Source organism: Malaya genurostris, chromosome 2 (assembly GCF_030247185.1).
Source record: "Malaya genurostris strain Urasoe2022 chromosome 2, Malgen_1.1, whole genome shotgun sequence".
In the NCBI taxonomy this organism is placed as follows: domain Eukaryota; kingdom Metazoa; phylum Arthropoda; class Insecta; order Diptera; family Culicidae; genus Malaya; species Malaya genurostris.
In genome coordinates this window covers 72,556,089-72,578,918 of record NC_080571.1, presented here as the reverse complement: position 1 = coordinate 72,578,918, position 22,830 = coordinate 72,556,089, and the positions used below count along the sequence as shown (strand labels likewise).

At 38.7% G+C, this 22,830-nt stretch overlaps 2 protein-coding genes across 2 annotated transcripts; one reads left to right on the top strand and one right to left on the bottom strand.

Annotated features, from left to right (window-relative positions):
- Window positions 1-862: 862 nt before the first annotated feature.
- On the top strand, window positions 863-9,206 carry LOC131430377 (cytochrome P450 4d2-like). The gene is made up of 6 exons (XM_058595303.1): window positions 863-1,101; window positions 1,203-1,309; window positions 7,751-8,386; window positions 8,448-8,578; window positions 8,642-8,931; window positions 8,989-9,206. Exons 1-6 carry the CDS (start codon window positions 951-953, stop codon window positions 9,150-9,152), a joined length of 1,479 nt encoding a protein of 492 aa, XP_058451286.1. The 5' UTR covers window positions 863-950; the 3' UTR covers window positions 9,153-9,206.
- On the bottom strand, window positions 9,195-17,054 carry LOC131430378 (WW domain-containing protein tag-325-like). Its single transcript, XM_058595304.1, has 6 exons — window positions 16,855-17,054; window positions 16,759-16,795; window positions 16,396-16,699; window positions 16,023-16,346; window positions 15,869-15,962; window positions 9,195-9,375 (listed from the first exon to the last, which is right to left on the bottom strand). The coding sequence occupies exons 1-6, from the start codon at window positions 16,956-16,958 to the stop codon at window positions 9,195-9,197; spliced, it is 1,044 nt and encodes a 347-aa protein (XP_058451287.1). The 5' UTR covers window positions 16,959-17,054.
- Between the last annotated feature and the right edge of the window lie 5,776 nt (window positions 17,055-22,830).

Here is a 22,830-nt window from a genome sequence, read left to right as displayed (position 1 = left end):
CATCTCGGCGGGTATGTTAATAAGCAAAATTGTCGCATCTGGGGGACGGAAAACCCGCACGTTATCATGGAGAAGCCGATGCATCCTCAGAGAGCGACGGTTTGGTACGGATTTTGGTCTGGCAGCATCATTGGGTTATTTTTCTTCGAAAATGAGGCAGGAGCCGCCGCCACGGTCAATGGCGAGCGCTACCGCGCCATGATTAGCGATTGGTTCTTCCCGTTACTTGAAGAGGAATACTTGGACACCATTTGGTTCCAACAAGACGGCGCTCCGTGCCACACAGCCAACGCTACGATCGATCTACTGCGCATTTATGTCGTTTTCGCTTGATGCCAAACTTGACCCAGTTTTTACCCCACCTGCTGTCAAACTCTTTGTTTGAAGCTAGTTTCGAACCTAGATAGAACCTGGTTTATATATCAGGTTTGCTCAGGACCCCGTTGCTACACAGTTTTGTCAAAAGTGTTTGTTTGATGAAACTACCCTGTGTCAGTTTCAACTTTCTCCAGCGAAAACGACATTAGAAAATTACTCATCACATCGCAAAAATACGTGCTCATTCGTTGAGAACCGTGCATAGAAAAAAGCAAAAACATTGACGCTCACACTCTCTGTTGTTGTGCTACTTTCGCGCGCACAAATGTGATAGCAGATTTTTGTTAATACTATGAACTAATTTCAATGGGAAATTGATCGTACAATGATCATAAAACTTGTATTTCATTAGTTTTCAATGCTATTCTTGAAGTACCTCAGTATTCCAGATTCCCATAGTGATTCAATATGCATTTTGGCATACTATCTCGCGTAGCTCATAATAAACTTTTACTAACAAACGCCTCCCGACAATCCAAGTTCATGATCTCACAACACCACTCAGCCACTCATATTTATTTGATTCATTCCGCCAGTAGTTGTGTGGGTTCTAAACATAAGTGTCGTGCAAGATGCTCTTGCCGATTTTGTTGATTGTTATTTTTATAATTACTGTTTTAGTTGCCGTTCACATAAAATTAACAAACTTCCAACATCTTCCAGGACCCAAGGAATGGCCACTATTAGGCTGCTCACTAGAATTTGTGAATTTGAACTCTGTTGGTAAGTTTTTCTGAGATTCTGTTCAATGAAGATTGCTGCAGTCATCATTTGTTTATGTTTTGAAATCTTTCATTAATTCTCCCATCTACCTTCTCACACAGACATATTCAATTTGCTTCGACGGTTCGCGCGTGAGTATGGAAAAGCATACAAAATTTGCTTTGCGTACGACTACTCGCTTGTGTTTGCGAAACCGGAGATAGCAGAGGTAATCTTTTTTTATATTCGTCTTATAGCTGTTATCAACGATATGTTCAACTTACACAGAATCAGAACGGTGTTTTTTTAATTGCTTTTTAATTAAGTGTTTCGAACTTTTTATCCATTCGTACATTCAATTGTTGTCAGAAATCTAAATTTAAAACCAATAATAGCGTAATTTAGGTTCAATATTCTGAAATTAGGTACAGCAAATTCATACTAGACTTCCAGTATGTCTTGTATAGGTTCTGGGAAAACAACTAGAAACAAAAGCAAAGTTTTGGTATTACACTCCTTCCGTGGAATCTAGACATCCTGTTTCAACAGATTTTGCGGTGGATTTCTAACATGCAGAACTAGTATACGGCTAGTGTTACGACTCTATTGTCAATAGTCAATGGTGGTGTTTGCCCACATTACCAATCCGGAATAAAAACAGAATCAAATCCAAGTGAGCGAAAAACTTCCATTCAAAATTTCATGTGGAAATAAGAATGAATTCCGAAACAATGCGGACTTCGGTGCTACAATCGATTCCCAATGAATTTCGCTTCCAACCGACGGGTCTGTCGGAATTGAGTGAGAAACGAGATTCGATGCGGAGTCGCCTGAGAGCGCCATGCTCGCAGAAAGGTATGTTACTTACGATTTGTTCGAAAAATGTGAGAGCTGGATAACTTTACAAAAAGTTAACTGAATTGTCAATTCGTTTCCATCCTCTTCTTCTTCTCCGATTTTGCAAGGGGCTGGGGTCCACTAGGAGATTGATAGTACCTATCGTCGTTCTACGGACAGCACCAGTCTAGATGCCGTGTGAAATCCGGCGGAAAAAGATGAGTCAAGAATAGATCCACTGGGTTCCTGCTTCCATGTCGTTAAAGGCGACAATTGCAGGAGTTTTTTGTTTCTTTCAGTTATTAGATATTTTCAACGTTTCACTTCTGATTAACTCTATTTTACTAAATTATCTCTTCATTCAGCATTTCAATTTCCGGCTCGCTTCGGAGAAAAGTTTTATTTGGTATGTTTTCTTCTTCCATGTTATTGCATGGAACTTTCAATATTATAAATTGAATGATAAAAATAAACTATTGTGCAAATCTGTTAATATTACAAAGTTAATAACAGAGATAACATATATCGGTATATTTGATCAATAGTAAAAAAATGATTGTTTGTATGATAAATTAATCATTTTTTCCCGATAATGCGCATAAATGTAAAGTGTGTCGTTATATAACATATGCAAGTGTCATCATATTTAATTCTTTAGTGCAGGGGTTCCCAAACTAATTTGGGTCATGGAACCTTTACTAAAATTAACTTAGGCCTCAGACCCCCATTAACAAATTCCTTTGAAAATTCAATTTCTTGCTTTTAAAATATTGATGTAAAATACTTACCAATATCTGCGGATGGTCAAACAAACACAACGTTTTTAGCGAAAACATTTCAAATAACAACTGATATCAAACAATAGGGAGTCGATTTCTAGACATCGTCGACCCCCATAGTCAGGTTTTGTTTACGTCGACCCCCGCAAAAAGACGGGTGGGTAATGTCAGAGACATAACTGGATGTCGTGAATACGAAAACAACTGACATGTTCCTTAACACTTCCGAATATCAATTGTATGAATTATGCACGCATTCCCCTTTTTCACATTTTTCGCAAAAACAAAAAAAGCTTCACTTGATCTCGATTACTGTGAATTTCACACAGCGAAAAGTACACAAATCTAAGCAAACTATTCTTGATTTGCAGTAAACTGAGGATATTTCCCTACGATTTGCGAAAAACAAATCCTAACAGTTCTTTAGAAAACTTTTAGAGCCATTAGAACGGCTGATATTGTGCAATGCTCTCCACCGTTGTTTTTTTCCCACTGCTAATGACTGGCAGCTGTGACGTAATCGCTCTTGTCGAAAGCGTGCAGACGACATAAAACACATCTGCTCGCAGTGGCGATTGAATCCAAACTGATTGAATTTTTGTTAAGAGATTTCCTTTTATGTGATTTCGTTTGTAGCTTTTTCACTAATGGGCGGTCCTAACGGCTATAAAAATAACCGCATACAGAATTTTATTGTCGATTATTTCATTTCGGATTTGCATAATTTATTGAAAGAAATTATCAATATGCTGTAGGGATTCGGTTCTAGCATTCACAAGGACCAAATTGAGGAACTCAATTTGGTCCGTCGCTGCTGGTTGATGATTCCACTCCCACGACGTCTGCTTCCATCGAACGCACGAAAAGAAATGATCGATTTTCGACCACGGTTCCCCTTTTATACGCATTCAGTTGAAGATATGTGCCTGACTACCTCAAAATCGTCGTCCTTGCGCGAAAAACCCAAGCGAAAGTAAGGTGTTTTCCGCGTTGTTTTCAAATTTTAAGAAAACTTAATTTTTGAGTTGTTTGTGGTTATCGCACACTGTTCAAAATATTATCCTGAATTCCTGATCATATTTTTGATGAAATGGTGAAAGAATTATGTTGCTACCATTAATACAAGTCGAGATATTCACGATTAAGTTCTGCCCATTCTTCCATATGGCTAATTTTGAAAAGGCGCCCCATAGTAAAGTAAGTCGTATTCACGACAAAAGGATATCGACCCCAAGGGGTCTATATCGACCACTTTTGGAAACCCTGCTTTAGTGTGTACATGTTGATAGCAAATGATTTGAACATGAGACTAAAATGTGTAGCTTTATTATATAGGTCAATGTCATAACATGTTCAGTGTCACTATATTGATGTATATGAGTCTTCTTAATAGTATGTATTTGTTCAGGCAATTGCGGCAATATTAAGTGTCAAACATATAATAATGTTTTGAACAACATGGCAGAACGAAGCATTAAAAATTGATTTGATCTAATTTTCCATCACGTGTCCTAGAATTTGTTTACACAGTAAATACAATCATTTAATTGCTGGTGAATTTTTATGAAAAACGTTACAGCAAGTGACAGCTTCTCTTTTTATATTCTAGCTGAGCTGAGCTAAGCTGAAGTAGACCGCCCGTAGTTGCACTTCGTGATTGACCGAATGAGTGGAAATGTACAATGAACCAAGAAAATGAAGCTTGGGAGAAGCAAATCATTTTTACTGTACATACCCCACTCCTAACTTTTAATTAAACGATCAACAACGACGCTGGTTACGACCAAAGGCTGTGCTACTAAGAGAAAGAAAGGAATGTTAGTCCGATACTCGATGTTTCTAGAGACCGCGGGTAACACTGTATCTCTTCGAACATCACGAGCTAGAAGATTTGTTAGTAGGGAGGGAAGGAGATCCGGATATGTTTTGGTAAACAATATAATCTCAACAAAACCTGATTTTCGATACTCAGGAGATGTATAATAAGTAAGCAAAATATAAAATATTTCCAAGGAACGATCTCACCAGTATTCCTTTTCTCCCACTCGCTCTGCTGTCAACAACGCGAGATGAAACACGACCACTGAAAGAATAAAATAAAAACCCTTTGCAGAACAAACCTTCAGTCTTAATGACACGATTAACTTTCACACATTCCATAGAAACCCGACAACACCGACAATGACATGCAGGCGGCGCTTCGGTCGGTTAACAGGTTAACATCTTTGAATTTTGGGGCGGTAAATTCTGTTTCCGCCGCTTGAGCATCTTTAGACTCGCGGATCAACATTATTCAATGAATAGCACTCTCACTACTTAACACACACTTGCCACATCTGCACTATCATTAAAAATAACTGTTTCAACCAAATTTTTAACTATACGTATCAAACAACGCATTGAAATTATACTTTTTTGAGAGTAGCACCAGGACACCGCATCGCACTCCCAGTGATGCCAACTCTCCTCTCTGACAGCTTCTCTTTGTATATTCTATCATACAAACTCTTTGTATGAAAACTTAAGTTATCGACAAAGTATTGTAATCACAATACGAATTATAATCATATCGCAGCAATCGGCCTAGAAAGTAAACAAAATGGAAAACTGGCACTTTCTGAAGCAGTCTTTTGAATAAATCACCAGAGTTTGAGTATTGTTATTTCGAAGATTCATAAAATGTTTGTGTTTTCAGGTGGAATTGTGGTCGATCCAGAATATAAAACTAAATCTGATAAAACTTCAGTGAAATAAATTATGTTTATCAAAATATTGTAATCTATTTATTCAAATATTGATATTTCAATAACAAGTTTTCAGGCATTCAATATAAAAAGTATTCTACATGAGAATTGAATGTAAAATCCGTTAAAATTTAAGTATCAGTTTATGTATACTTGTCTGACAATTCGACTCTAAGTGTCAAGCCATTTGTGTCATATTTATAATCAATCTGCTGTTTCGTAGATGGAATGAAAGTGTATTGTTTATAGATTTCAATTTTTTTCAATTTCACTTGAATAGGATTTGAAGAGGTTTACACTTGCAATTGAAGTGTCAAAGCAAATGCGGCAAAATTAAGTGTAGAACACTTTAGTCCAACGTGTCGATTTTTATCAGTGCACTTGATTTCCACCCAACAAACAGCAGATAAATTCCAAATGTATGACTTTTAGTATTCAATTTGCTTGACACTTACAGTCGAATTGTCATACAAGTGCATATGAACCGATGAAAAAGCTTAGATTTTAACAGATTTATACCTAATTCTCATATAGAATGCATTTTCATATAAGGTGCACAGAAATTTGAAATTGAAATGTCATCATTTAAGTATAAGGTTTTTCTAATGTGCTAAACATAGTTTTTTCAAGTTTATTTATTTATTTACATACGTTATATAATGTTTAATTTTCTTTGTCACCGATTCATACAACCTTGAAGGAATTGAACGATTCCATTAGCTGAAAACACAAACATTTTATGAGACATGCAAATAAAAAAACAATTTCTGGTAAACCTTTGAAAGGCGCATCGCCAAATGACGGTTTCTCTTTGTTTATTTTCTCCGGAAAATTCAAGTATCAACGGATAGTTTATGTTTTCATGTTGAGTTTCATGTATGTAAAAGAAGTCTATCACTTGGTGGAACGGTGGTTCGAAAAGCCACCGATAATTTAATGAATATACTAACTGTGTAGACTTTCTAAGGTATGAGGTATGCAGCCATTTGGTTCAAAACTTTGTTATTATATGCTTGACACTTAATATTACCGCAATTGTCAGAAAATATAAGAATTATTGACAAAACATATGTACCTCAATACAGTGACATTTCAAACTGACAGGTTATGACACTGATCTATGTGATAAAGTTACACACTTTAGTCATATGTTCGAAACATTGGATATCAACATGTCTGCACTCAGGATTAAAATGTGATGATATATGATTGAGCCATATGACGACACATTTTATTTTATACCGTAAAATTTTGAAGCGTTAAAATTTTGATCTTGAGATGTTAGTGAGTCTAGAACTTGAAATGTATTTAGAGAAACACATTTTGAAAAATTCTCGATTTTTAAGTGTACCTATAGGTTAAATTTAAAGCCGCGTTTAAAGGACTATTCACACATTTCAGTTCCGTGACAGTTCAGTGAAAGTGCCTTCAGTGCGCCGTCAGTGTTCTTTTTTATCGGTACCCTTCCGTTCCGTTTCCGTGCTGTTTCCGTTCCGGCACAGCCAATGCAATGACATACCGACTTCAGTGAAAATGAAAAATATCGGTGACGACGAATTTGAGTTTGCCGGACGGACGCGATACTGACGGCGAGCTGCACTGAAACGGCACTGTGCCGGATAGGTGTGAATGCGCGCATAGAAAACGAATGAAATAATATCAGTATCCGTGCACGGTGTCGTGCCGGCACTGAACCGGACCGGATATGTGTGAATAGTCCTTAAAATAATATTGGTGACGACGAATTTGAGTTTGCCGGACGGACGGTACACTGACGGTGAGCTGCTCTGAAACGGCACTGTGCCGGATAGGTGTGAATGCGTGCATAGAAAACGAATGAAATAATATCAGTACCCATGCACGGGGTCGTGCCGGCAATGAACCGGACGGGATATGTGTGAATAGTCCTTAAAAAGCCTAACTGCTTCAAAGGCCGTAGCTTTTAGTGAGCAAAAATGAATGTCAAAAACTCGAAAAATGTAAATTCAATATGTAAAATCCTTTAAAATTTTCGGGTCCATATATACGTGCAGCGTTAGTGAGAAATTTGTAAATTCGAAGATAAATCTGCAAACATGGCCTTTTGATTTTCAAATACTGGGCTTATTTATATGTTATACTGAGAGGAGCGGATTGTTCAAATAAGTTTCTCGCCGGAGTCCAATCAACGGAAAAAATTTGAATTAAATTTAAAAACCTTCAATACTATTTAGGTATGAAGAAAAAATGTATAAAAAAGGACGAAACAACCGTACTACACTTAAAATCAAGAGCATTTTCTTTCATCTAAAAATTAGCACATTCTTTCAGAAAATCGTCAACACACAATCGTATGCTTCAAAATCGGAAGACTACGATAAGGTGTCGGAATGGATCGGTGACGGGTTGCTCGTCTCCAAAGGGGAGAAATGGTTCAGTCGACGCAAAGTTCTAACTCCTGGATTCCATTTCAAAATATTGGATAGCTTTGTACGGGTGTTCAGCGAGCAAAGTGATGTGCTGTGTCGGAAATTAGCCACCTACAACGGCTCTGAAGTGGATGTTTTTCCCATATTGAAATTGTTCACTCTGGATGTCCTGTGCGAGACGGCCCTCGGATATAAATGTCATGCTCAAACGGAGAACTCATTCTATCCGGCAGCTGTGGAAAAAATTATGTCTATCCTATACAGACGTATGTTTGATCTGTTTGCCATCTATTTCTTCAGATTCACCAGAGAATATAGATTATTTAAACGGCTAGTGCATCAGACTCAACAGTTTACTTTGCGGATAATCGACGAACGCAGACGTCTTCTGAACGAAAAATCAACAACAGAACAGTCCGAAAACGAGATTGGTCGAAGAAAAATGGCTTTACTGGATATACTGATTCAGGCTACTATTGATGGTAAACCTCTCTCAGATGAAGACATTAGAGAAGAGGTAGATACATTCACATTTGCAGTAAGTTGTAGCTAATCATGTAAAAGTAACGTTTTTGACTGAATAGGAAGTGTCATTATAGGGTCACGATACAACCGCTTCAGCATTGACCTTTCTCCTCTACAACATTGCCAAATATTCCGATGTACAGGAGAAACTTTTCGATGAAATAGTCTGCGTTGTAGGACGGGATAATTGTGAGCTCAGTTTACAGTATGTATTGAAATAGCAAGCTTGGAACAAAACCAAAATCATATTTCTTATTTAAATCAACAGCCTTCTCAACGATCTGCACTATATGGATCTAGTAATTAAAGAATCTCTCAGACTTTACCCTCCAGTGCCGCTGATAGCTCGACTTGCCACAGAGAATACTCAAATCGAAGAGTTGGACATTCCGAAAGGTACCTGCGTATGTGTTAACATATTCGAAATGCATCGCGATCCAGAGTATTTCGACGAACCAGATGATTTCAAACCGGATCGGTTCGAAAGTATCCGTGACATGGGAAAATCAAATCCCTTCACGTACATTCCGTTCAGTGCTGGAAGCAGAAATTGTATTGGTAAGCTAGATTGATCCGTATTTCCCGAAATCGACTAATGATGCCCGTTATTTTTAGGTCAAAAATTTGCTCAGTACGAAATCAAGGCAGCCATAACCAAAGTATTGCAAAATTTTAGATTGGAACTAAACTCGACTAACTTTGAACTGATTCTGAAGGCGGAAATCGTATTGAAACCAGCTGGAAAGCTACCAATTAGATTCGTAAAAAGATCTTCATAAAGTTCCAAGTGTTTCTTGTTATTATCGTATCATAAATTATTTTTATTTCTCAAATATGTTCTCGTAGCACTCAATCATAGTGATAACACATTCTCTGGGCACCGCACTTGTCGCCTCGAATCGCTCTGCGCACACATCACTCAGCGTTTCATTGAATATGCAGGAACTCATTAGAATGCCCAAACTCATCGTGTCCATTTCGTTATCCTCAATGTCGGCCACCCTTCAAAATAAATGCGAAATTGCGAATTAATGAATATTAAAAATATGGGTTACGGGGTGATAAATGTAGAAGCTTGCCAGAAATGTAGTTTAGCCATTTTATATCATTTCAACACCCATTTTAATGAATTGAATATTTCCGTCAAACTAAATGCGTTCTAGCAGACCCTACCAGCTTAGAGAGAAATCAGTCTCCAACTCAGTTACCCTGTCCCAGACCCAGATCTTCAGCTCAGCAAAGCCATCGCACGGCAACATATCATGTCAATTGTATGGGTGCGAAGTGCTACTATTTTGGCGCGCACGAGTTTGACATTTCTCTCCCCTACTTCTGTGTACCATATTCGATGCGGACTCGCCTGAGGGCGCCATGCTCGCAAAAAAGAATGTTGCCAATGATTTGTTCGGCAAATGTGAGAGCTGGATATCTTGTAAGCAATGTCTTTTCTCGGACTAAATTAAAAAACTTGTTTTGATGCACTTAGTGGTGTAATGATGCCTTTTTCGTTTTCATTTTCTGCTATATATTAAAGCAGAATTTTCCCAAAATACTACAATTTAGAAATATTTAGAAAATAGGTTTGAAGATTTCTGTTGCGTAATACTACTACATTGATTTATTTCATTTTAATTTAAGTTAGTGAAAATCTCTTCAATCATATGTGAGAAAGTGAAGTTAGATTCATTTTATCACCTTTGATTATTATTGTCGATACTTCCGGAACCGAAAGCTGGATATCGGCATAGTGATATTCGATTCATTCAACCATACACTAATATCACAGACTAACAGACAGGACACTCAAATTGGATTCTTAAACGATTTTAACCGTCATTTCGAATATTCGTTTAGTTGGGACAGTACCCGCATATGTCATGATGGCACCACATTACCCTGTCAAAAACATCCATCTGTCATCTAAAGGTTTAAACCGAATGGAAATTGGGATATTTTTATGGTATCTTTAGACCTTTAATTTCCATTTTTTTGGTGCATAGGGTGATATAATTCCGAAACCGGAAGTCGGATCTAAATGAAATTTAGGAACTTGGTATGGGACCATAAGAACTTTTCAGTTTCATCTAAGGTTGTGAAAATCGGTTCAGCCATCTCCGAGAAAAGTGTGTGACAATATTTGTCACACACCTACACATACGCACACACACATACACACTGAGACATTTTCTCAGTCCGTAGAGCTGAGTGCAATGGTCTATGACATTCGGCCCTTCGGGGCTCAATTCAAAAGTCGGTTTTCACAGGCAAAAACAATTGGCTTTAGATTTCAGCACATTTCTTTATTATCGCTTTTAAAATAGGCTTCTTTTGAACCAATACAGGCATTCCAGCGGTCAATCCAATTTTCCATACACTTGCCAAAGGCTTAGGCCGAATTATTTTTATGTCCTCGATCAAATCATGGCGCGTTCCCCGGAGTGGGTTTTTTAGTTTAGAAAATAAGAAAAAGTCACAGGGGGACAAATCTGGCGAATACGGTGGTTAACACCTTAACGCTCAAGAGAAATATGTTTCCTTTCTAAAAAAATCGTTAAAGATTCTTCAATTACTGTTGAATCGATGTTTTTTTTACTTAATGTTAAAGAAAACTTACTTCCAAGGCGACAAATGTGTTTCTGAACGAATGAGTAAAAAGAACTATCAATCTTTATTGCACTAAAAAAGTTTGTGCAAAATGACGTATAGAAATAGAACACCTAATAAATGTGTTATGTGCAACGTTCACAAGTACATAAAATCGTTTCGTAGAATGCCATAACTAACTATTTATTTTATTATTCCGATAAATAAAGCAATTAAAGCAATAAATTAAATTACGATATAATAAACCCAACTCTTCTTCTATTTATTTCAAAGAATCATAGGGAAAAATATTTCCCATGAAATTATAGGGAACTTATGCACCTTGCTATGTTTTGCTGGTGATATTCTCTTAATTTACACCCCCAATAGCTAAAATATTGTCTTGTACTGACATATTTCGTCCTGCACATCTTATGGTCGTGAAAGGGTTAAGTGATGACTTTCGTTTCGTTTCGTTTCGGTTGGTCAAAAGTTCAGTCACAATCATGCTGGAATGCGACAGCGCGTTATCGTCGTTATCGGTACGAGTTTGGCATCGACGCGTTTCCTACCACAAGCATTAACCAAAATGTTCTAAGTTGATCCATTGGAGATGCCAAGATCCTCTGCTATCTCTCTAATGCTAACACGACGATTTTCAAGTACTATTTCCTTCAATTTCTTTTCAAGCACAATTTCCTCCAATTATTTCTTCGATAACAGAGGTGGACGGGCGAGCAGCATGAGGCAAGTTTTCGACGATCATCAGTAGGTCGCGTAAAACCACGTGGCTCGCTGTGCGTATTACATTTCTCTCCATGCTCTCTCGCAAATGTGCAAAATGACTCTCGATGTTTTTTTTTTTTTTTGTTTCGATTAAAGAGGTTTTAACCTTAAGGTCATTCGCCTCTTCGGGCCAGAAAAATTTTCTGACCCTATGTGCGGGGTTGGGAATCGAACCCAGGTGGGCTGCGTGAAAGGCATCGACTTACCCATTACGCTACACCCGTCCCCACTCTCGATGTGGCCGGGTAGCCAAAAAAAGTTTTTCGGTTACAAGTTTGACTACATCACATAAAATCCAAGAAAGCTGCCGCTTGTTAGGCAGCCTTTTTGAGCCGATTTTATTTCTCTCTCATATTTCGTTACGTTACCAGAGAACTAAATTGGCGCCGACATATAAATCGACTTACTTCCACAAAAATAACTTTCGCTTAATTTTCATCGCGACAACATACATGTATTTATGTACTAATCGCATCTAAATTAAATTATCTAGACATTGTCAGGATAGATTTTTGATCCATGCTTTTGAAGGCGAGATATTTAATGAACAAGTTGAAAGTTGCCGTTTTCAGATATGCAATTCTTCCTTCAGAAAAAAGACTTTCCGGACCGCTAAAGCCAGACTATCATTCTGAAATTTTTACAAAATAATCTGCACTAATTTTCTTAGAGATTGTCAGTTGGGTTTTTTGATATTCGTCACCGTTTCTGATAAAATCAGATTTGAAGCGTGAAAATAGCCCTCTAAAACGCCCTACACTGAGCTAAATTTTCATTTTCACATTATATGATATTCTAATGATTTTTCACTATTAGCATTTCCAATGATAGCTACACAGTGTATTCAACACCATGTCAAATATATAAGATAATCTTATGAAACATAAAACTCTTCGTAACGTTAACGTATTTTTATCAATATCATAAATATAAAGAATATTTAAAATTTATTAAACATCATTTAGATTTTATGTAGAGTTCCATTCAAGGTGATAAGTTGTCATATGTCTTTTGTGAAATACCATCTGCGTACGATTCATAAGACATATCCAATGAATATAAATTATGTAACGAGTTAGGTTTCATCGGATTTCCATATAAAACTTTCATTATGGTAACGTCTATTTAGATTTAACGTACACTTTAAATAAAGATTATAAGTTTCCATATAACCTCTATAAATTATATACTGCATATGATTTATATGACTAATCTAATGAATATACATAAGATTTTCATTTCAGTGTAGAACACAGTGGCCTCAGCCCTCAATGTCACTCAAATACTTACGTTCTCGATAGAACAGACTCCCTAAAACAATTCTGCAACATTTTTATTGATTCCGAAGCCAAAATTCCATTTAAAACACCAAATTTCAAGCAAACTCATTGTTTAATTTTGTCCATAGTAAGAATAGCCATTTTTTTTCTTACCGATCATATTGCCAATTTTGATTTTTAACATGAATACGATTTTTGGTTCCGAAGTTACAGGATGATGAGTGTTTAAAATTTCAAACTGTCATTCTAGGCGACGGTGCAAAAAACGTAACAACCATTTAAATTGGGTTCAAGACTGGTCAATTTTGTCAATCATTTTAATTGATGGTCACACGAATCGATTTCGGCTATTTCGGTTCCAGAAGTATTTGAAATAGTGGCCAATATCTACAAAATGGAACGAACATGTTTTTTAGAGATGGCTCAACTGATTCTCATAAACTAAAATTTAAATAAAAGGTCAAGATTTCATTCGGTTCCGAAGGTCTGATTGTACCGGTCCGCGGATTCGATTTCCGGAAGTACCAGAAAGTATTGACCAAACCTCAAAAATAGAGCTCTCTACGTTTTCTCAGCTAATATTTTCTCAAAATATTAGATCCAAACAAAAGTTCTCATGGTCTCACCGGTTCTAGTTGATTTTCATCTAAACTTGACTTCGGTTAATAATAAACACAATATATTTGCGAATTTTATAGTAAAATGTATGAGAATATTGAGAAAGACATCATCACACCATCAGGTGTATTAAAACAGGTTTTTGTTGGTTGCACTACACTAGTGCTACACTTTTTCTACTCACAACAAAAGTTCAATGTAGCAGGGAGTGTTGGCATCACTGGAAGTGCGATGCGGTGTCTTGGTGCTACTCTCAAAAAAGTATAATTTCAATGTGTTGTTTGATACGTATAGTTAAAAATTTGGTTGATACAGTTATTTTTAGTGATAGTGCAGATGTGGCAAGTGTGTGTTTAGTAGTGAGAATGTTATTCATTGAATAATGTTGATCCGCGAGTCTAAAGATGCTCAAGCGGTGGAAACTGAGAATTTACCGCCCCAAAATTCAAAGATGTTAACCTGTTAACCGATAGAAGCGCCGTCTGCATGTCATTGTGGGTGTTGTCGGATTTCTATGGAATGTGTGAAAGTTTACAAGTCGATCGTGTCATCCAGACTGAAGGTGGACTGAAGGGTTTGTTCTGCAAAGGACCCGACTTGTTTTTATTTTATTCTTTTAGTGGTCATGTTTCATCTCGCGTTGTTGACAGCAGAACGAGTGGGAGAAACAGGATACTGGTGAGATCGTTCCTTGGAGATATTTTACATATTTCTTACTTATTATATTTCTCCTGAGTATCGAAAATCAGGTTTCGTTGGGATCATATTGTTCACCAAAACATATCCGGATCTCTTTCCCTCCCTACTACCAAATCTCCTATCTTGTGATGCTCGTGGAGATACAGTGGTACCCGCGGTCTCTAGAAACAACGAGTATCGGACTAACATTCCTTCCTTTCCCTTAGTAGCACAGCCTGTGGTCGTAGCCAGTGTCGTTATTAATCATTTAATAAAGTTAGGAGTAAGTGGGTATGTACAGTAAAAATGATTTGCTTCTCTCAAGCTTCATTTTCTAGGTTCATTGTACATTTCCACTCATTCGGTCAATCATGAAGTGCAGCTACGGGCGATCTACTTCAGCTCAGCTCAGTTCACAACAAAAGTTCAACGTAGTACTGCAAAATTGAATCGATTTCTGGTGGTCAAGGGTTACTGTTCATGTTTACATCATTTTTGTTTGATTTTCCATACCATGGTGTAGCACTGCTCCGAGATAGTGTAGTGTCAAAATGACGGCAGTATGGACATCGATATTTCCTTTACACATCGAAAACATTTAAATCTTTCAGATGTAAATATTAACAATAGAAAAGGCAGCTTGTTAAGGTGATCGTACCAATATCCATCTCATTAGTCGAGCCACCGCATTATTTTACTAATAACTCAGCCCACAATCATCGGTATTTGCTAAATTCTGTATTTTCGCTTCGGTCTTTGGATCCAATAACAGGAAAAAATGATTAATAATTACTAATACAGTAGTGCGAAAATTCGAAGCGATTATACCAATTGAGTGAGAGAGCGAATCACCAAAGACATCATGTTATTAAGATATACAGCTCTCACATTTCACGAACAAATTGTAAGTTACATTCTTTTTCTGCGAGCACGACGCCCTCTGGCGACTCCACATCGAATCTCCTACATAGAAGCAAAGACATTATATTAACAAGATATCCAGCTCTCATATTTCCCGAACGAATCATTGGCAACATCCTTTTTTGAGAGCATGTGGCCCTCAGGTGAGTCCGCATCGAATCTCATACATAGAAGTAGGTGAGAGAAATGTCAAATTCGTGTGCGCCAAAATAGCAGAGCTGCGCACCCATACAATTGACATGATATGTTGAATGTGATGCGATGGCGTTGCTGAACTGAAGATTGATTTCGCTCCAAGCTGACAGGGTCTGATAGAAGACAGGAAGAGATATGTCAAATCCGTGCGCATCAAAATAGCAGCACTGCGCACCCATACAATTGACGCATGATATATTCATTGTGATACCGTGCGATGGCGTAGTTGAGCTGAAGACTGATTTCTCTCTAACCTGACAGGATCCGATATCATTCTAAATATTGTTTTTGACATAAGTGACAAATGATGGAGCTGAGGTGATTAAGGGTCTGGTTACAATAGTTTGTTTTATAGCACTTGATGGTTAGCAACCTTGCATTTGTCCGAATTTCTCACCGGATAACCAACTTTCATATTGATACACTAGACTTACCTTTTCAAATGCTTCATCAGAAAACGTAGCGTATTTGCCCGTAGTTCATCTAGCGAGTTGACAAGTTCCAACACTTTCAAGACTCTGTTGTGTACTGAAGAAAAAATAAATAGTGAAAAATATACCCAACTCACTTCAAAGCACTAAAACTCACTCATATCCGATGGACCTGGGATCACTTGGCGCAGTTGTTCCAGCGACACTAGAGGTTGTTTGAGTTCCCTTAAAAACAATTTCAAAATTCCACACACTTCGTGCGGGGTTTTCTGCTTCCGTAACTTTTTGTAGTTGTCTGCATTGATGTCGTATCGCAAGTTTTGTATCGTATTGTGATTCCCGGATACCCTGTACAACCCACATGACTTCATGAACTTTTCGTTTGATTCTACGATCGTTACGCACTCGACGATGATCTTGGGAATTCGTGGTGCATCGTGCATTATTACTGTTTCCAAATAGGTATTGAAGCAGGCTTCATCTGAAAAAGGTATTTCAGTTCCCGATGGAGCGCTCAAACGTATACCTACTCTGAATAATATTGCGTTTTTCGAGTGTTTCCTTATCAGTCCGACGTTTCAATTTCAAGTACACCAGCAGTTTGCCTGTGTTGAAACTTTTCTGCGAGTCCAGCAAATTTTGATAATTATCCTGTAGCTCTTCGTATGCTTTCTTAAGATCACTGTTTTCCACCTTCAGATGAGTGTGATGTTCCTCAAGAGCCTGATGATTACGTTTTAATGTGGTGTACTTTTCAATCAATGTGTCATGTTGCAGCTGAAGATATTGGTACTGCTCTAGAACACTTATGCCGGCGGAAGATCCTGCGACTGACTATGAGTATTATGATGGTCAGTAAAGAGTTAAATAATCTAACAATAATATAGCACTACCTTCGATACCCTTGAAGCCTGCGGTGGTTGCCGTGTTCTGAAAATAAATACGATCAAGAATGAGCATTGTTTATCACGCTTTTATCTCAAGTATACTTCTTCTGAGCCACATTACGATTAGAAAACCCATCGAACAGGTTTCTAGGACGATGTTTTGGCTGTGCCAGTCCTAGCGTATCACGCGTATTGAAACCTGACATCTAGGAATTGTATTATTCGATGGACTAAATCAGTCACCAGCAAAATATTGTTTTATGACGACCAACTCAAGCTTCTGCTGTAGGAGAGCCGCGATAACAAATGTATGACTAGTGTCCCATAGCGCATGCTAAACCAACACCTACTCGAACGGGAATGTATCGTTGTTTATCTTATCACCATGCTTGTATAGTTATAGCTTATGCTAACGACAGTCGATGGTTTTTGCACTTCGCATAAGGGTAATATTTATTTATTTCTTCTACTTCGATATGACAAGCCTTGCAGTACAGGTGTTAATCTTATATTATTTCGCATTTGCTTCAGAATCCGGGTTTGTAACTTTGAACACACGTTCTCTCCAGAGCTGCATTAGATTTATGCAGAACTAGGATAATAGCAGAACATTTGTACTCAGAATCGTAATTTAGTTTCAATAATTTAAACTAATAATATGTTTCATTCGAATACATTCTGCTCGACCTCACCTCTTTTGAGATAACATCGTATAGTAAATTTTTGACAATTTGTCGTTTAAAATTCAACGGACGTTTATTTCACTGACTACCAACAATGGCTTCATGATGTCGCTACACCGATTATTCCTATCCCCTTCATCAGACATGGCTCATATTTGTATCGGAAAACATAATATTATAGCACAGATAACAGATATACAGAATCGAACTAAAATTTTTAAAATCCTGTGTAAATTTCAAATTTGCTATACGTTGAAAACACTACTGCCACCTACTCGACTGTTCACCGCGATCTTTCAAAACGTTCCACTTCGTTCCGGAACGATAACAAAATCCTCCTGCCTGTTACAGAAATATTTCAACAACAACAACAATTTTAACACTTGTCATACGATTTCCCGGATTTCCCTAAGTGTTAAAGGAAACTTTTTTCCACCCCGGTGACACGATTGTCATCTGCATACAGTTGGTTTGAAGCCGAAATTTTTGGTTCTTTGGTTTTTGTAAACATTCCTTGATGTATATTTCGCTGTTCATTGAAGCAGTGGTGATGAAGGGTTTCGAAATCTTACCGCAGCTACAAGTTGCTTGCCAGACCATAACTTTCTTACCAAATTTCTCGACTTCAATCGAATGCTCGGACTGGTTTAACACTTGCCCTTCTCGCACCGTATAATATTGTGGTCCCGGAGAGGATTTGTAATCGAGTTTCACGTAGGTTTCGTCGTCCATGATTATGTAGTTCAAATTTCCAGCAAGAATCGTATTGTACAGCTTTCGAACTCTCGGCCTGATCGATGCTTCTTGTTTTGGACTACGTTTGTGTTGTTTCTGCTTCTTATAGGTTCGAAGATTCAAACGTTCTTTAGCACGAAGAACATTTGACTTCGAAGTGCCCACTTTTTTGGCCACATCCCGAACTGAAACCTCCTTCTTTTGGTCGAACGCCATCAGTATACGTTTATCCAACTGAGGGTTAGCAGGGTCGGCTGCTCGGCCATCCATGGAAGTTGACCATCAATGTCAATTTCCCTCTCTGAGCAGCCTAGATAGCCGTGTAGTGTCGGTAGCGGTTTCCCAACTGGCTAAGAATAACGCTACGGTCCACCTGTACCGGTGGTATAAGTCCACCAAACAGGTAAGCCGTGTGCCATCCGGCGGAATTATTTTTTACCAAGAATTGATCCACTGGTTTCCTGTTCCATGTCGTAAAAGGCCACAAAAATAGGAACTCCTAAGTCAAGGTGTATTTCCGTGCCGATGGCTGAATGGCTGCAGGAGGTTAAACAATGCAGTCGTGAACGGAATATCTTGGGATTTTCCCTTACTGTGTTAAGCGAAGCTCTGGCACAGTGGACGACTTCTTTCTTCGCAACTCGTGGGATTTAAATGATTAAAACATTTAAAAAAATCCTTACATGGTTCGCTATAGGCGATTATAAGCCAATATATTTGGTTTCTTGTAGTTGTTGTACGGTAAGTGCTGGAGGTGGAGTGTTCCTTACTTTAATTGATAATGGTTAGAGTAGCACAAATCAATCTCCAGCATAAACGTACAGCAACTATGAATCTATCCAGACTTCTGCAAGAAGGTAAAGCTTCTTTAGCTTTGGTTCAAGAACCATATTTCCAAAAGGGAAACTTCTACGTTGGAAAATTGTTAAACCCAGTCTTTGTTGCCTTTAACAAGACCGGAATGACTAATCCACGTGAAATGCCTCGAGCATGCATACTTGCAAATAGTGCTCTCGATGTCTCTCTCATATCGGAGCTCACAACTCGGGATATTTGTGCTGTCACAGTTGGTATGACTACTGATGGCATAGACAGGAAATATGTCTATTGTTCGGCATATTTGCCGCATAACCAACCTTCGCCAAGCGATGACTTCAAAAAGGTTGTATCATACTGCTGCAAAAGTGATTTACCGCTTGTAATCGGCAGTGACATAAATGCTCACCATATCATTTGGGGCAGCACAGATATTAATTCGAGAGGCTCTGATATGATGGAATTTGTGAGCAGTACAAACCTGCACATAGTCAATGCAGGAAACCGTCCAACTTTTGCGAGATCTGGTAGAGAGGAGGTTTTGGACGTAACTCTCTGCTCTGATAGAATTGCGCATGAGTTGGTGAATTGGCTCGTCTCCGATGAGCTCGAACCTTCGTTGTCTGATCATAAGTACATATTCTTTGATCATTCAAACGTTAAATTTGATATTATCACATATCGTAATCCCAAATCTACAAACTGGGACCTCTATGAAGAGGGCTTGGCGACTAGATTTTACGGGTACCAACCAACAATTGAAACCCCAATTGATTTGGAAAATGTTGTCGACGAGACAAACTCACTCATAGTTGCAGCATATGAAGAGGCTTGTCCACTTCGGATTGTGCGAGCTACTAGAGGAACTCCTTGGTGGAATGCTGAACTTGCTAGACTAAGGAAACTATGCAGAAGAGCTTGGAACCACCGTCGCAGAAATGGGTCGGAGGCATTCGTGTTGGCTCGAAGGGCTTACAAAAATGCTCTTCGATCGTCTGAGCGAAGTGGTTGGAAAAGCCTCTGCACAAATGTCTCTAGTCTCAACGAGGCTAGCAGATTAAATAAGTTACTTTCGAAGTCTAAGGACTTTAATGTCAGTTTCTTAAGAACTTCAGATGGTGAACACTTGTCTGATGAAGGTGATGTACTTCACTATCTTTTTAACACTCACTTTCCAGGATGTATGGATCCATCACCGACAGCTCTTCCCGAGACTTTTTCAGGTAGTTACGATTCTTGGGCCCTTGCTCGAAGCGTTGTGACGATTGAATCGGTCAAATGGGCAGTTGAGAGTTTTGCTTCGTACAAGTCTCCTGGAAAGGATGGAGTTTTCCCAGTGTTACTGCAGAAAGGGTATGAACATTTCAAACATGTTTTGAAGAAAATACTTACTTTTAGTCTTGCGACAGGATATATTCCAAGAGCCTGGCAGGAAATAATTGTCAAATTTATTCCCAAAGGCGGTCGCGACACTTATGAGGAAGCGAAGAGTTTCAGGCCTATCAGTCTGAGCTCATTTCTTCTTAAAACAGTGGAACGCATAGTCGATCACTATATCAGAAATGTTAGTTTGGGCCTGCATCCGCTACATGGAATGCAACATGCTTACCAGCGTGGAAAGTCCACTACAACCCTGTTACATGATGTTGTGTACAACATTGAAAAAGCTTTCTCACAAAAGCAATCTTGCTTGGGAGTTTTCCTAGATATTGAAGGTGCCTTTGATAACGTGTCTTTCAATTCAATTCTGGAAGCAGCCCGTGGTCATGGCATACCTTCAAGTATCACAAATTGGATACACGCAATGCTTAGCAATCGACTTCTTTGTTCATCGCTTCGGCAAGCAGAGATTAGAAAGCTAAGTGTCTGTGGGTGTCCTCAAGGTGGTGTACTATCCCCACTTTTATGGAACCTTGTCGCTGATGGTTTGTTAAGGAAACTTAATAACCTTGGATTTCCGACTTATGGTTTTGCCGACGATTATCATATATTGATGACCGGTATAAGCATTAACACTCTCTTTGATTTAATGCAGCAAGCCCTGCGATCTGTTGAACAATGGTGTTGTCAGGTTGGATTATCTGTAAATCCGGGCAAAACATCAATGGTGCTTTTCACTCATCGTAGGATAATCACAGGAGCTCGTCCGTTGCAGTTCTTTGGTTCAGAGGTCACTGTGGTCGAACAAGTTAAATACGTCGGGGTTATTCTTGACTCAAAACTGAATTGGTCTGCTCACATTGACTTCAGAATTAAAAGAGCTTGCATGGCTTTCGGCCAATGTAGACGAGCTTTTGGAAAATCATGGGGACTCAAACCCAGATATATTCATTGGATCTACACAACTATTGTTAGACCAATTTTAGCATATGGATGTCTTGTATGGTGGCAGAAAGGAGAAGTCGCGACAGTTCAGTCAAAGCTAAATCATCTCCAAAGGATGGTCCTAATGGCGATGACAGGAGCATTCACGACAACTCCTACTGCTGCTCTAGAGGCGCTACTGTGCATTAAACCACTACATGTGTTCCTAAAACAAGAAGCATTATCTTGTGCATATCGTCTTAAGGTTACAGGGCTTTGGAACAGTAACCCATTAGATTATGCTACCAGCCACACTCGCTTGTGGTCTCAAATGGTTACGTGGGATGAGTATTTACTCGCTCCTAGTGACCTAACTCTCACATGCAGTTTTCCTTTCAAAACATTCAATGTGAGCTATCCTTTTCGTGAGGAATGGTTGTCTGGTTGTCTGGAACGACAACTTGATGAACACATAGTTTGTTATACGGACGGTTCTTTGTTGAATGGTCGTGCTGGTGCTGGTGTCTACTGTCGTGAAATGAGGCTGGAGCAGTCTCATTCACTTGGTAGATACTGTACTGTGTTTCAAGCAGAAATCTACGCGATTCTGTGTGGAGTACAATCGGCACTTCAGCAGAGGATCTGTGGTAAGCGAATTTATTTTTGTTCCGACAGTCAGGCAGCCTTAAAAGCACTCAGTTCGAATGACTCACGGTCGAATCTAGTGATCGCATGTCGAACTCAAATTGAAGACCTCAGCATTTCAAATGCTGTTTACTTCTTATGGGTACCCGGCCATTCTGGTATTACTGGAAATGAATGGGCTGATGAGTTGGCTAGAGCTGGTGCAACGAATGATTTCGTTGGTCCTGAACCAGCTTTACCACTTTCAACTAGTTGGATAAAGCACAAGATTCGTTCTTGGGCTGTATCCAAACATGCCAGCTACTGGCGCAGCTTGCAAACTTGCGCTCAGACAAAAGCATTTCTACCAGACTTAAATCTGAAAATGTCAAAGTGTCTACTGCATTTCTCCAAGCATCATTGCAGTATTCTGGTCAGAGCTCTGACTGGACATTGCAAACTCAATTATCACATGGCTACTATTCAACGTGCTGAGTATTATTCGTGTGATTTGTGTGAATGCGATTATGGTACTTCATATCATCTGATATGTAACTGTCCCGCATTGACGCAGCTACGTATCCGGGTTTTTGGTTCTCCATACATGGTTGAGTCTGTGTATGCGGAGCTAAAATTGAAGGATATTCTCTCGTTTCTTACCCAATGTGGTAAGGAGCTATAGTCAGAAGGGTTCATCGTTCTTCCTGGAGTGAATGAATCCCTTCTGTATTTACCTTAAATAGGGTTTAGCAGATTGTTTGGCATCTTTTGGGGGCTGCCGAATTTACTTCTGCTCGTACATACTGCGAATCGTTCTGCATTCTTCCGGGAGTGCAGAATGGTGTCGCTTTTGTAAGATCTTCAAATCCTCTCGGGGATTGGAGGTTTTATTAACAGCGGACTGTTCGGGACCTCG